This window comes from Malaya genurostris, chromosome 3, assembly GCF_030247185.1.
Source record: "Malaya genurostris strain Urasoe2022 chromosome 3, Malgen_1.1, whole genome shotgun sequence".
Classification (NCBI taxonomy): domain Eukaryota; kingdom Metazoa; phylum Arthropoda; class Insecta; order Diptera; family Culicidae; genus Malaya; species Malaya genurostris.
This window is the reverse complement of record NC_080572.1, coordinates 228,660,100-228,676,036: the sequence shown is the minus strand read 5'-3', so window position 1 is coordinate 228,676,036 and position 15,937 is coordinate 228,660,100. Positions and strand designations below refer to the sequence as shown.

At 36.3% G+C, this 15,937-nt stretch overlaps 1 protein-coding gene across 7 annotated transcripts in view; it reads right to left on the bottom strand.

Moving 5' to 3' along the window:
* Positions 1-6,114: 6,114 nt before the first annotated feature.
* The window catches only part of LOC131437068 (uncharacterized), a 561,034-nt gene continuing 551,211 nt past the window's right edge, over positions 6,115-15,937 (bottom strand). For 6 of the 7 annotated variants that reach the window (XM_058606126.1, XM_058606123.1, XM_058606122.1 and 3 more), the window contains 3 exons: positions 7,821-8,048; positions 7,233-7,406; positions 6,115-6,762 (listed from right to left, as the gene is read on the bottom strand). In XM_058606126.1, the coding sequence (XP_058462109.1) occupies positions 7,275-7,406; positions 7,821-8,048 (360 nt within the window). In that variant the 3' untranslated portion in view covers positions 6,115-6,762; positions 7,233-7,274. The remainder of the gene's footprint in view (positions 6,763-7,232; positions 7,407-7,820; positions 8,049-15,937) is intronic. The other variant, XM_058606128.1, reaches the window with a different exon arrangement.

The window sequence follows — 15,937 nt, the reverse complement described above, 5'->3', positions numbered from 1 at the left end:
ATAAATACTTTAATCACAAACGACTGGTATGATGGTAACGATTTCACCCGAGCGAATCTGTTAGAATCAGATTTTTCTTTTGACAGGTATACAGACTTGCCGCCATTTATATTTCAGGCAGCCTCCATTTGTTCAACCTGAACTTGTTGAAGATCAAAAATCAACAGTGTGATGCTTTTTTGTTGTCTAAAAAAAGGCAGCTCCACTAACCGCACTGCTTTTATGAATCTAGAGCGTGTCGGCAGCTGAAGTTTAGGGGTTCATGCTTGAATTACGAATCATTTGAATCTGAGGTGAAATTCCAAATGGGAAACTGAAGCAACCTCGATTTCCGTTTTGATGTTGGCGTGGCATGAACGAGACCAAAATTGGTGTATTTCGTTATGTTGGAATACTCCCCAGGGCTGCCAAGGGGACGAACCATTTCTTCGCTTGGCTGGAAAACGAATTCGGAATGTGTAGACGAGTGCGTGTGTTTGAGTTTCGTTTGCGGTTCCACCGGTTCGTTTCCGCTGGTTTAGCATACGAGTGAGAAAAAATCAAACTTAAGCTCAGCATCAGCGACGACTATAGGGCGACTCTCTTGCTCTCTAGTCAGCCCGTCCACCGTCCGCATCCGTCAACCGCAGAAGGAAATGAAAATTTACTTTTTCGTGGTGGTGGTGGCTGGCGGTATGTGAATGGAGTGGATGTGGCAAAAACTATATTACCAAAGCTTCGTCACCGTCGAGTCCTAGTCCTACTCCATTCATTGAAATTTGTTCCGACTCATAAAGCATTTCGATTCTGCGAAATGGAAAAGCTCATTCTGGGGGCGAAGGAAACGTTCGGGAAACCGTTTTGTAAAGTTTGAACGAAAAAAAAGCTCTCTTGATGTTGGTTTGGATTTTTCGAGCTGTTATCGATTAAGTAACTTATCAGATATGCAAACGGTTCACCTTTAGCTTAAATGGAGAACGATTGAGCTGGTTAGAATACAGTGACACAATTGAAGAAAAAAATCGTTTTTATTAGCGTATTCAACAATCGGTATATTTTCTTATTCATGACCATAAAGGTCTCTATGAACTGTTGACGATCCATCGATGCAAGCTGTCTAATTCAGTTTGCGACAAGAAAATCAAACATATGTCAATTTTAGTATACACTACTCATAAAAGTTCTTGCATCCGTGAATGTCAACTGCATTTCCTCAGTGTCACAGTATTTTTCGTTGTATTCAATACCGGCTCACGACGACGCCTAACTCCGCGATATTGGAATGATGTAATATTTCCATTTTGAAGTGACGGATAAAGTTCAAATTCTCTGGATAGTAGTACACCGATTTGAAACCAACCGAATCGACAATCGTACTTCGGAACGCAATATCAAGGACAATTATTTTATTAGAATAATGTACAACAAAAAATGATATCTTATTTATAATAATATTTATAATTAGTTAATAATTCCAGAAATGCATTGGTAAATTTATAACGAAATGTTAGTTATACTTTTGTTTCTTAATCTCTAGGCAGCCGATTGCCGAGAGAGAAATATGTATTTATTTTAATTGACGGTCGATTAGTTCTTAGCTGAGGTGCTATGATAATGAAAAAAAAGACATTAGTTAGCTTATTTGAATTTATATTTGATTATTTTCGCGTTTTATTTTGCTCTGTAGCTACTCTTATCCTAACAGTTTCGAGATAAAATTTTTAACTTGTCTTGTCCTAATCTCCTAACTCATATCTGACTATCATATTAAAATATCTAAGAAAACCAATCTGTCGTAACCATGAAAAATTCAGACTTGGCCATTTGAAGGACCCGAAACCTACTCAGACTATATAATTCACATTTTTTCAGGACAGATTTCTATCAGGGCTGTCATTTCAAAATCTGTGTATAAACCTAAAATATCTGTTTATCATCTGTGGTGAATATTTTCGCTTAAAATCTGTGACAAAACGTTCTAAAAATCTGCGGCAATCTGTGAACTTTGAAGAAAATCTGTAATCTGTGTAACAGAATCGGTTAAGCAAAATAGATTTCTGTAAAAAATCTTTGGTAACCCTGATTCCTATTTGTGCTGGAAAATTACAAATATTGTTCTAATTTATTGCTGACGGATCGCCATATTAAAATATAAAAAAATGACGCGAACAAATTTGGCTCACTACCATCTAGACGCCTAAGAATATGCACTAGAAAACTACAGTCAAAACTGAAGTTAGTAAAAGAAGCGTGTGAAACGAAGAATATTACAAACAACCAAGCGGAACACTTTCCCTAAAAGTTCAGCTAACGAATCACCACAAAAGAATAAGCGTTTGAATTTCGTTAACCACAACCTACAGTTTTGAAGAACGAGAAATAACATGAAAGAAGAAAAATTCTTCTTCCCGATTGGACTGACTGTTCCCAAAAGCTCGAAGGAATAGAAATCTACAAGAAATAACAACACGTTGTAGAACGAAAAAGTGTTTTGATAATTGAAAGTAAGAAACTCCTGCAATCGTGGCCTATTATGACATGGAAGCAAGAGCCCAGTAAATCTATTTTTGGCTACATTTTGTCGTGAATACGACTTATACTATGTTCACACCTGCAGAAAATAACATGTTTTAACGATAGTAATATAAAGTTAAAACCGTACTGTTCACACTAAGATTATGTTATACGCATGACATATTACTTGGTATTGAGTATGTTTACAAACAAACTGCAAAAATGCCTACGTCACAGGTAGGAAAGAAAAAAGTAGTTTGACAACATCCGAAAAATAAGAAATAAGCCAGGTACTTCTCCTAGCTATGAAGGATATTATCGATTCACGCTTATTGCCAACGGTTCGAATATTTTTGAGCAGCAAATGATCAAAAAAGTAGTCTTTTAATTCAAAAACAAAAGTGGTTGTACCAGTCTGCGTTGCCAGGTCGTTTTTTCCAAAAATCTGTATTCGGCGCAAAAATCTATCTGTACCATATCGGTATCAGAGTCTCTTCTACATAAGTAGTAGAAAATGTCACCTAGAGGTGAGCAAAAAAAAAGGTTCCACGACAACCTTTTCTTATGTCTATTCAAGCTAAAAACCAAAATCGGTACTTATCTGTATGATTCGTGAGATATCGGTATTTCGGGAGTACATATCTGTATTGTGGTATAGACGGCAAAAATCTGTATAAATACCGAGAAATCGGTATACCTGGCAACGTTCGTACCAGTTTAAAGTTTTGTTTTATTATGATTACATGGCTACTTTGATGGAAAACTGCTGTTGTTGAACAGCTTGTCAATTGACATAGTCGTAAAGTGACGGAAAATGCTAGCAGGGTTGTGCTTTACTGACAATTATATCATGTTATTTCGGGAAAACATGTTTTAATGTGACGTTTCTGAATATGAAATAACGCAAAAGTAAAACATGTTATTTCGCCTAAAACCTTAAATCAGAGTTAAAACTTGTTTTAACTCATAGTGTGAACATTGTATTACTTTACTATGGGGTGCCTTTCAAAATTTACCCTCTGAGAGAGTGAGAGTTTCGATCGTGAATATCTCTTGTTGTATCTAACGAATCAACATAATTTTTGCTACATGCCATAGGAAATATGATCACAATTTCATGATAAAATATTCAATTGTGTGACATAATGTCAAATAATTCGAAATTAAACTTTTCTGAAATGTTAGGTATAAACGAGTATCAAAGAGGATAATTCATAAGGCGCGTTTGCCTTGCTCGTATTTTTAAAGCTCATAGCTCAGTGATCTGTGAAAGGATTTATATAATCTAACTACCAATAGAATCGAAATTTTTTAACTTAAGCCAGTATAGAAAAAGCATTAAAGTATTTCAATAGTACGCTATTGAAAAACCTGTCTCATTTGACCCATGTCAACACCAGCCAATCAGAATGCGTTCTGAGGAAGAGAACAAAATATCTGCTGCTGTACAACAAATCGTTCGAGAAAATGTTCCGAACAGTGTTTAATATCATAGTGAGTTCCACAATTTGACCCTTCTGAATGCTAGAAACGAATCCCTACAGCATATTGATAGTTTCTTTCAATAAATTATACAAATCCGAAATGAAATAATCGACACTAAAATTCTATATGCTGTTATTTTTATAGCCCATTAGTGAAAAAGCTACAAACAAAATCACGTTAAAAGAAACCTCTCAACGAAAATTGGATCAGTTTGGATTCTATCGCCACTGCGAGCAGATGTATTTTGTGTCGTTTGCAAAGCTAGTTTCGCTTTCGGCAAGAGCGATTACGTCACCGCTGCTAGTCATTTGCATTGGTGAAAAATCAACGGTGGAGAGCATTACACAAAATCAGCCGTTCTAATTGTTCTAAAAGTTTTCTAAGAACTATTAGGATTTCTGCTTCGAAAATTGAAGGTAAAAACTCTCAGTTTAGTGCAAATCTAGAACAGTTTGATTGGATTTGGGCACTTTTCGCTGTGTGAAATTCACAGTAATCGAGATCAAGTGATGCCTTCTTTGTTTTTTGCGAAAAATGTGGAAAAGGGGCATGCTTGCATAATTCATACAATTGATCAACTAATTGACATTCGGAAGTGTTAAGGAACATGTCGGTTGTTTTCGTATTCACGGCATCCAGTTATGTCTCTGACATTACCATCACGCCTTTTTTTGCCACCGGATTCCACGCGACATTTTGGCTGGCTCATTTCAGAGAAAGATAATAAGTACTATCTGTCTCCCATCGGATTTTAGCCCCTTGTTTTAATTATGCAATTTTCAAATCATTCATAATTTCGGATAATTTTAGGAAATAATTTCCCTACTGTGGTGAAATATCTTTTCTTTATAGTTTTGCCTTTCTCATCTTGCCAGATTATGCAATCACTTTAAAAAACAAGCTTTTAAACCGAGATCCGGAGGCCCAAGTATCATATACCATTCGAATCAGTTCGTCGAGTACGTAAAATGTAAATATGTGTTTTGCTTCAAATGTAAGGATTTTTGATTTCAAGCAGAATCTGTAGATTAAACTAGTTGATGCACTAACAACTTTTTTTGTTTTCTTTCAAGAATTAAAAAAGAGTATTTTTGAGAACTCCACAGTAATAATCATGATAGTATGTTAGTTCCTAACCATTTTCAGTGTCGCCAGAGTAAATTGGATTTTCTCATATACATTAATTTGATTTTATTGAATCGATTTTCAATCAGAATAAGTCTCATCACCAATACACACAACATCCAACTTCATGGGTGCCGCGACTTCGTACGGAACGTTAGCGTCGTAGGGAAGAGCACACAAGAAAACGGCAGATTTACATTGTGCGCCGTTCGCCAAATGAGAGGCTACCGATTTGTTCGGAATTTTGACCGTGGAAACAATTATCAACTGTGTTGAAAGTTGGAGAAACGGTAACCTTCGATTCTTTCCAGAATCTAAAGCATTTTTACAATGATCTAATGAGATTTTACTTGAAATGGATGACCTATTAGTAGAATAATGTACCATAATAAATGTGCATTTTTGAAGTGATATGTCCCTTGTGAACAGTTATTACATAACATTACCTACTACAAGTTTTCCATCGCTATTCGTAATTAGTTAAGTTTGTTAAATGCATATGTTATATACGCAAGTCCATGACCCCGATCAGCAAGCAGTAACTGGTTTATAACAGAATGAAATTACACATCGCTAAAAAGATAAAATATTCTAACAGGTATCTAAAAGAGAAACAGTTCTGATACACTTCTATTGTGATGTGTTGATCGGTATAACGCCATCGTACGGTAGTTGCACGGATTAAAAAAATGGCTTGCAGGTTCATACATTAGACCCGGGAAAAGTTTTCCTACACGTTTCATGAATCAGTTTTATGAATTTTTTTTTTTGTATCAAGTTTGAATAATACCTAAAGTACCGGAAAATGAATGATCATTTGCTACATCACTAAGCAACTGCCTTTAAAAAACATTTTTTAACTTCATTTCCGTTGTCGATTTTGATATTTCACAGGTGATTTTCATACGCTGAGAAGTTACGTCATGTGGTTACATTGTTCCAGAAAAGCAACAAAAAAAGGCATCTGACATAAGCAAATAAAATGTTCATTTGTTCGAATAAAAACACATGTTTTACGTTTATTAGCTTTTCTATATTTCACGTTTAATCAAAAAAGGGTTTCGTTGAATCGGTCATCATACTTAAAACTTGATTAATACAGTACATTGTTTCCTCTAACGGCTCATCCCTAAGTTAAGATGGAAAATAATACGACCACAAAATACTAGATAAAATATTCCTACGTTGGACGAAACAAGTAGAATTTAAAACGAAAAGTACAGATTTATTTAAATACTACACACTACAATCCGTCGCCGGCCTAATGTTTTGGGATAGATACACTTCAGTGGGAGGGAGTTGGTCAAACAAAGGGTACAAATGTTCAATAAATATTAGTATGATCGCAGCTCCCCAACTGCTTGCCTTGTTTCCTAAGTTCTTAGAAATAACTAAAATCATTGATACTCGAACTGCTTATGCTATGTTCTGCTGATTGCATTCCGTTTGACGGTTACTTTTTACAAATATTAATTGATCAAAAACGAAAACAAAAAAAAATCATCCGATAAACAAACACCATCCTTGTCGGCTTGCCTTCTCTCCAGCTGCAGCGTGTGTGTTCAGATTGTTTTAAATACAGTAATTAAAATGTCTATGATTTAGGAGACGGAAAGACGAGAAGAGAATCATAAACGAAACACACGAGAAGAGGGCTATCTGCAATAAATAAAAATTACAATATGATTCTAGATAAGCTTGATTAACGATCTAATGGAAAAATTAGAGCAAGAGAAAACAAGTCCTAAATTTATTGGCCTTGCCGTTAGTTCAGCGGGAGCTATTATTTTTTCTATATTTTATTGGACGGTCGGTGGGTGCGATTGAATTTGTGTTTGAGTATTCAAAGAAATTTTTCTATTAATTAAATAGATGCCTGACGCAAAAAAAAAAACATTTTCCAGTGAATTTTTACCGATTCAGTAAATTTTAGCTGTTGATGTTTAAGCCTTAAATGTTTAACTTCAAATATCAAGCGAACCCACCGCGTCTATAGTCACACAACGCGCCTACATTTATGCTTTCCTTCTATCCCCAAGAGAGAGTCAATTTCGCTTGACTTCAAACGCCTAGTCTTCTGCTTGTACCCAGGTGCTGTACCTTTCACTAGATATTTATATCTTACCCACCGTTTAGCCGGCCCAGGTCCGCTTGGCGTTGTTCCGCGTTGGCTACGTTCGTGTCATCATTCCATTAATCATGATGTTTGCCAGTGCATTCCGGCGCTTCCGCCAGGTTCCCATGCCCTGGGAATGATACTGCAGTTGACTGTACCATTGCTTGGTTTTGCCGCCATCCTCCGCCTGTGCGAGTGAGTGGGTTTTTGTTGTTGTTGTTGTTGTTGTTTCAACCAAAGTCGTTTCACGGATGCAGCATTAAAGATAAGAGCCGAGTGTGGTAAGAACACATGCGAAACAGAGAGAACAAAAAAAGAGCAATGAGGTTGGAATTCACAACGAGAATTGTTCTATATTCCGCCTGCGACCTGCCCGGGAGAATTCATGAGGAATTCTGGCTGCGAATGTGGTTACAAAAACGACTCTACTTTTAGCCTAACCTCACCGAACGCCAACAAATTAATCTTCCCCGTGCTACCCCGGTTATCATACTATTTAGCATACTTCTGATGTGCAAGGTGCGACATCTTGGCAGTCGTAAAAACTAACCTCACTTCCCGTGACACGTGAACCCTCGGAAGGCGATGATAAGCGACATACCTTAAAAATAAACGACTCCTTCGAGAGAATCTCCTGCACCTCGAAGTAGTCCTCCCAGTCGTTTTCGGTACACACGATGCACCGGTCCAGATAGAGTGGCTCCCGCAGCAACGTGTAGCGGCCGTTCTTCTCCCGCACCAGCAGCAGCGACGCCTCCCGTATTCCCGTATGACGCGGGAAATTTACTAGCTCCGATTGGGCACGGTCCGGTTTGTAGCTAGGACTTGGCTGGAAGTAGGAGAAATGGAAAGTCGCATAGAGTCAGCGTTCTGATTCGAAAATATGGGTTATTTTAGAACATGTGATTTATATGCAATCGGTCGAGTCGAGAAGCTACCAAGTTAGCTAGCTATCTTTATCATTGTGGGCCTTCACCAGAAATCAGTAAAATTTATACAAGCTCAATTGTAAGATTAGTTATTTCGAAAAAAATCATTTTTAATTTCTATTAGATCATATATCTTAGAATAAGATTACATTTTCTTTCTTGGTTATATCAAAGTGAATAAGTTTTTAAAAGAATTTGAAAATTAAGTTAATGTTTCAAATCGGACTCAAATTTGAGGAACATGCTTGAATAATAGTAAAATGAATTTGTTATATTTTCGCAGAAGATTATAAAAAAAACACAAGAAAGAAGGCTTCTAGAATTACAGGGTGCTGCGACAAAATCTGGACAGATTAAGTTTGGAATAAGACAAGACAGACAGACTGTTTGTTCAATCCAAGATGCATATTTTATTCATTTAATTGTGCGTGATTTGGTCAACTTAAGGGGCAGGTAGGGTCGAACACATTCGAAAAATCAAAATCAAAAATTTCTTTTCTTTGTATTGTCTTATAGTAAAACATTTCAAGAAAATTCCGTGAAATTTTCAAGCCTATCGGAACAAAACTCAGCAAGTTATGGGCCTTTATCTTTGCTTAACTCATACTGCGAAGAAGTAAGAGCACGGCGCATAGACCCAAGATTTCTGCTTCGGTTGCCTTAAAAACTTGACAAAACATTCTTAAAATGTTTCATTATAACAAACTATAAAAGAAAAAAGTTTTCGAAAATGTTAGACCCAACACACAGTGGTCCAAAACTGGAAAAAGACGGTCAAAAGTCTGTACTGACTTTCTCTGATTTTTAAGAGCTAACGTGTCTACGAAGAAGTTATACAAGATTATATTACGCTTCTTTTGAAAGTGGCACCTTAATTTTTGTTAAGGGGGTAGTACCAATTTCGAAAAAAAAAATATTTTTTCACAAAAAAAAATTTGTTTTCTATCTTATTTTGAAGAAAAAAACATTTGAAGTATTTTTACTGAAGATATAAATATATTAAAAAAAATATTTTTTAAGATATATTCACTTTATTTTAAAAACAGTTTTTTAATTTATCTACGTAGAATCTACCTCTATTACCTAAGTATCTACTATAAAGTGCACGTAAACACTAAGCAAATTTTTGCGATTTTTATACTGTGTACTTTTTGACAATCAAAAATCTAAGTGGCACTCGATGCAAAGTTTTAGGCCTTCTCAAAGTTAGATTTAATTATTGAAAATCCGAAAAATTATCAAAAATTAAACACATAAAAAAAATGGAAAAATGTTTTCCAAACAAAATATGAAAAAGTATTGTAAAAGTGCAAACCTTTACGAAGAGCTTTTATTTTTAAACGTGTAAATAAATTGAGTTGTCGCAAAGCAACACGTTTTTTAAGACAATATCTTGATCGTGCGACGCTCACTTAGAGATGTGCGAAACAGCAACGGTGAGCAGTTCCGATCCGATCAGCTCCCTAAAAGAAATCGATTCAATGTATCAGTTCATTTAGATTGAACTGAAGGTTTGTATTGAGCGCCGTTTTTCTTACTCCGTTTTTCTTTCATATGCATGGTCGAAATCATTGATGCACAAAGAACAATGCTATGCGAACTAACTTGTCTGCGAATTATTATTATGTCACATTTGAGAATATCTGCAAAAGTGGCAGCCCTGAATGCACCTTAGCCTACTGAGTGAGAGGTAAGGTTTCTTATTTACAATGGCTCATTCAATCTGTTAAAGAAGGATAAATGCACATTTTGAAGAACTGACAAGAGCTCATGTACACATTTCTTCTGATTTGTAACTTGCTCTTCAAGAGCCCAAGATCCGTTCAGCTCGTAGCTGGTTTCCACCTTACCAGCAGGGATGCCAGGTCATTTTTTCAAAAATCTGTAATCAAACCAAAAACCTGTCTGTGCAAAATCTGTGCACGTTACCCCGTTTCCATAATAGCTGTTCGGAATCATTTTGGTAAGCAAAAAAATGTCTTACTATTTTCTTCCGCTCTGTAATTTTTTATGCTAAACTGTGATCAATTTTAAACATCTGTGATCGATTTCAGAATCTGTGTAAATCTGTGACCATTTTCAGAAATCTGCGCCAATTTTTCAAATCTGTGCAAACGGTTAAAAATCTGTGAAACACAGATTAATCTCTGAACCTGGCATCCCTGTTTACCAGTGCGGTGAACTGGTGAGCTGCGGTTCTTTTAAAAAGAGCTGTGAGCTATCAGCTTAATTTAAAGCTTCGATTCACTGGAATAGCTCAGGAGCGAATTGCCCATCTTTACGCTCACTACAAAAGTGAGTTACATAAATAGCAGACGCGTGACGCCCTCCGTTTCTGAACCATTCATGGTTTCAGCATGGCCATAGTGAAAATGAGTCATACGAAAAGTACTCAGGATATTCTCATTGGAAAACACATTGGATTAGGAATATATTTTCCTATAAGTATTGTAAAAGTTTGCTGCATCAAGTTGCATATTTCGCTTCGGTACGGTAAAAATAGGTAAAATGATGTATAACTTTTCCAGGAAAGAATAAACCTATGCATTACCTTCTACAAAATTATGGGATTTTATATTTTCTACAACTATTTCAAACAAAGTGAGGATTAAAATATAACTTGAAACAAGTTATGATTAGAAAACTAGTTTTAAGGGGGTTGTCATAATTCAATAACTAAAACTAACTTTGAAAAGGCCTAAAAAAGTTCCATCGAGTTCCACTTAGATTTTTTTTATAGTATTGGGCATATCTTTTCCTATAAATTTTGTAAAAATCAGCTGCATAAAGTTGCATATTTCGCTTCGGTGTAAGATTTTAGATAGGTAAAAAAATGGTAAAATGTTGTATAACTTTGTCAGGAAAGGACAAAGTAAATTATTTGCAATAGTTCTAAAACTTTGTAGAAGAAAAAACTATCTCTTCAGAAAAAAAAAGTTATGGTTATATTTTTTGTCAAAGTAGGCCATGAACAATTAGAGATAGAATCAAATTACGCGGTATATATTTGTAAATAATTTCTTAAAAGCAACTGCATGCATTAAAAGAACGGTTCGGCAGCTACTGATTTATGTCCACGTTTTCATTGATTCGAACCACTGTGCAACGGGTTCCCTTGAATAACAAATTGTTTCCTTTGATTTTATAGACAAGAAACTTAAAGCGCGGTTTCTCGAAAGCAGGTTTTAAAGGTTCGTGTCCATCGTCATTCAAAAACTACTACACCATTTTTTTTAAATTTTGCACACACTTCCTACATATAAAAAAACAGACCCCAACGTTTTTCTTTTCGTTGTTTGTTACTTAGGGGAGGTTCAGCAGGTTTTTTCGTGAAATTTGATTTCAATTTTCACTTTGAACAACCACCAAAAATTCAAAAAATCAAAAAAAAAATCAAACAGAAACATTGGGGTCTAGAAAAACTTCTACTCTAACTATGCTGCTTTGGTTTGTTGACTTCTGATTAGTCTGCGCTGTGCTACAGTGGACACCGCAAAACATGCTTTTTTAAGAAGCGATCTCAAAACTAACCTCTTCACCGACTTATTTCTTAATATTTTTCCACTAAAAAATCACAAAATGTTGTTCGAACTATACCTTTCAGAATGCAAAACATTTGAATTTATTTTGTTGAACAACAATTCTGAAAAAAATTTGCATAAATCATGATATTTTTCATCATCGAGACCCTACCCTCCCCCTTAAGGAGCAAATGTATCTTGATATTAAACATGTGCATTTTTTTCAATGCAACAAGACAAATAATGTTGTTTACATCCAGTTTTATAAAGATTTGGATGTGATGCAAGTCGCTAATGACAATAACAATCGTTTTTCCCCGGTATTCTAAAAGGCGTACCTTTTTATGTGGTTTTCGGCCAAGATACAAAGGTTCCGTGCAAATCACTTGTTACCTATGACAATCAGATTGCTACATGTCATTATTGTCAAAAAGCTGTTCACTACGGTAAGCCATGTGATAAACTGGACAAGGAGACATCTACACCAAAGGACAATGGCGCTTATTCCACACCGAATAACCCCCAGCATATCGGTGACAGTCATCAAAACCAACGAAGCATCCTCCTCAGCAAAACCATCAGTCGTATCTCATGCAGAACAAGGTATGCCAGCTGCAGACAACAACGCACCTAATACCTGGGCAAATAAAAATGATAATGATGATTTCGCTAGCAACAGTGACACCTAGCCAATGGATGGAAGCGTGAATAGCGAACCACTGCTCCTCCACCATTTGCTGGATAGCAATGAAAACTCCTCCAAAAATGAAGATGACTACTAAATCCAGCTATCGTATGAGCCGAAATGAAAAATTGTTATGAATTTAAAAAAAAGTACGGGTGTGTAATGTCAGAGGCATAACTGGATGTCGTAAATACGAATAAAACTGACACGATTTCTTCATACTTTCGAATTCGAATTGATAGTTGATCGATTGTGTTAATTGTGAAACTTTCCCCCTTTTCACTACTAGAATTTAAAACGATTTTTGACTATCAAGATGCAGTACAGGATTCATTTCTGCCTTTTAGAAGGATAAAATTGTGGAATTCTCTACGATATTTAGCAAAGTTCGGAACATTTTTCTCGAACGATTTTCGCACAGCGAAAAGTGCACGAAACAAATCAAATTATTTTGGATTTTCACTAAACTGATGATTTTTACCTTCGATTTGCAAAGAAGTATTCTTAATAGTTCTTCAGATAACATTTCAAGCCATTAGAACGGCTGATTTTATATAATGTTGTCCACTTTTCGTTTATCGTTTTCTTTCTCTCCAATGCAAACGACCAGCAGCTCTGTTGCATGATGCAATCGCTCCTGTTTGAGTTGAAACTAGCTTTGCGTACAAACCGCAACACATCCGCTCGTAGTGCCAAATGATGCGAAACTAGTTTAATGCGTCTTCTCGCCTTGACGACCGGAAGGCAAATGAGAACTACGACCTGAGCGTTTGAGGTTTTTAATCACGCAGAAGGTGCGCTCTCCGATGCCGCTGTTTGAAAGCGTCTTCTCGCCCCGACGTCTGTTTCCATCCAACGCACAAGAAGAAATGATCGTTTTTCGACCACGGTTCCTCTTTTATAACGTTCAGTTGAAGATATGTGCCTGACTACCTCAAAATCGTCGTCCTTGCGCGAAAACCCCAAGCAAAAGTAAAGAATTTTCCGCGTTGTTTTAAAATTTTCAGAAAACTTAATTTTTGAGTTGTTTGTGGTTATCTCACAATGTTCAAAATATTTCAAATTCCTAAATTCCTGATCATATTTTTGATGAAATAGTTAATATAAGTCGAGATATTCACGATTAAGTTCTGCCCATTCTTCCATATGGCTAATTTTGAAAAGGCGCCCCATAGTAAAGTAAGTCGTATTCACGACAAAAAAAAACTAACAGAAATATTTGTGCCGAAACTCACCACAAATTTGGAATAATTGCATTTTCATGATACTGTATGTAAAATGATAGCGATGAATGACGTATAACATCTAGAAAACCAAACGAAACCAAATATTTTCAGTTCATAAGGCAAAATATTCGTATTTTTGTATTTCCAGAGGTACCTTCTGGGAAGTGTCAAAACATATTTAATGAATTGTTGTATTTGAAACATATAGCAATATATGTCATGAATTAAAAATGAGGGGATACAATAAAAAAAATTCTTATAATCTTCTCGGTTTTGGCTGTTTGAATTTGGAAACTCGTAATTCATAAGAATATTGAAAAAAGCATCAAATTTTTGCTAATCGTATTGTCTATTGAAACTATCATGTATCTGAGTAACGGAGAGTTTTTAAAGAATTGCATTGATGTTGACCGCAACACGTATCACACTTAGCATTCACATCTCTCGCTTTGATCATAAACTGAATGACTAAATTGATTGTTTCGAACAACATGCCCAAAAATGTTTCTTTCATTTAGTCAATAAAAGCACTCATGGTTTATAGCTATCCATATTTAGTGGCTCTTTGACGCGTTCATTTCATGTGTCTGGAAGTTTGCGCGCCTTATTTTGGCACTGAATTTCATCTTAATGGTCATTCATACCAAACATTTTAGATAATTTCAAGTTTGAGTTATTTTTGCATATCTCATACTACTGAAACTTTTATCAGAAATTGCTGAAAAGGTAAATTTTGAAAAGGTGCCCCATATCGAAATAAACCGTATTCACAGCAAAAAAAAACATGTATTATTCGATTCGTTTTAATTCATTCAAATAAAATCTTTTTCGAACTTCCTAGAGTATTCAATTGTCTTCTTGTCTTGAGTCGGAAAGTATGTTGTTGTTCTGGCGTTGGCCGTGTTTTTGTGCGTTTCAAATTCTCCAAATATCTCCTTTTTTCGAGTCTAATTGCTATCCGATTAACTCATTATTTCGAAGTATTAAATGAGCGTTTCGCACTGAGTTTCACGAATTTCAACAGGTCGCATACACAGACTCAACCATGTATGGACCAAAAACCCGGATACGTAGTTGTGTCAATGCAAGACAGTTACATATCATATGATATGAAGTACCAGAATACGGCAATGATGTTTGGAAAAATGCAGTAGACACTTTGACATTTTCAGATTCAGATCTGGTAAAAATGCTTTTGTCTGAGCGCAAGTTTGCAAGCTGCGCCAGTAGCTGGCATGTTTGGATGCAGCCCAAGAAAGAATCTTGTGCTTTATCCAACTAGTTGAAAGTGGTAAAGCTGGTTCAGGACCAACGAAAGCATTCGTTGCACCAGCTCTAGCCAACTCATCAGCCCATTCATTTCTAGTAATACCAGAATGGCCAGCATTTGAGATGCCAAAGTATTCAATTTGAGTTCGACATGCGATCACTAGATTCGACCGTGAATCATTCGAACTGAGTGCTTTTAAAGCTGCCCGGCTGTCGGAACAAAAATAAATTCGTTTATCACAGATTCTCTGCTGCAGTGCCGATTGTATTCCACACAAAATCGCGTTGATTTCTGCTTGGAACACAGCACAATATCTACCAAGTGAATGAGACTGCTCTAATCTCATTTCACGACAGTAGGCACTAGCACCAGCACGACCATTCAAAAGAGAATCGTCCGTATAACAAACTATGTGTTCATCAAGTTGTCGTTCCTGGGGATGTCACATTAGGTATCTGAAACGAAAATGCCAGCAGAGAATAAATTTTCTTCGTACAATAACTGGAACTTGGTGGGGAGCTCACCCAGGAGACTTAATAAGGCTGTACAAAACAACGGTACTGTCTGTAATGGAATATGGATGCTTCTGCTTCCGATCCGCCGCGAACACCCATTTCATTAAACTGGAAAGAATTCAGTATCGTTGTTTGCGTATTGCCTTAGGTTGCATGCAGTCGACTCACACGATGAGTCTCGAAGTGCTCGCGGGCGTCTTACCGTTGAAAAATCGATTCTGGGATCATATCGATTGCTAATCCGATGCGACATCTTGAATCCGATGGTGATTGAAAACTTCGAAAGGCTTATCGAGCTTAATTCTCAGACCCGTTTTATGTCCTTGTATTTTGATTACATGGCTCAGAATATTAATCCTTCTTCGTTTGTTTTCAACCGTGCTCATTTCTTGGATACTTCTGATTCTACTGTGTTTTTCGATACATCCATGAAAGAAGAAATTCGTGGAATCCCGGATCACGTACGCCCTCAAGTGGCCCCAAATATTTTTAATAACAAATTCAGAACAGTCAACTGTGAAAAGATGTTTTACACTGACGGATCAAACATCAACAGGTCCACTGGCTTTGGA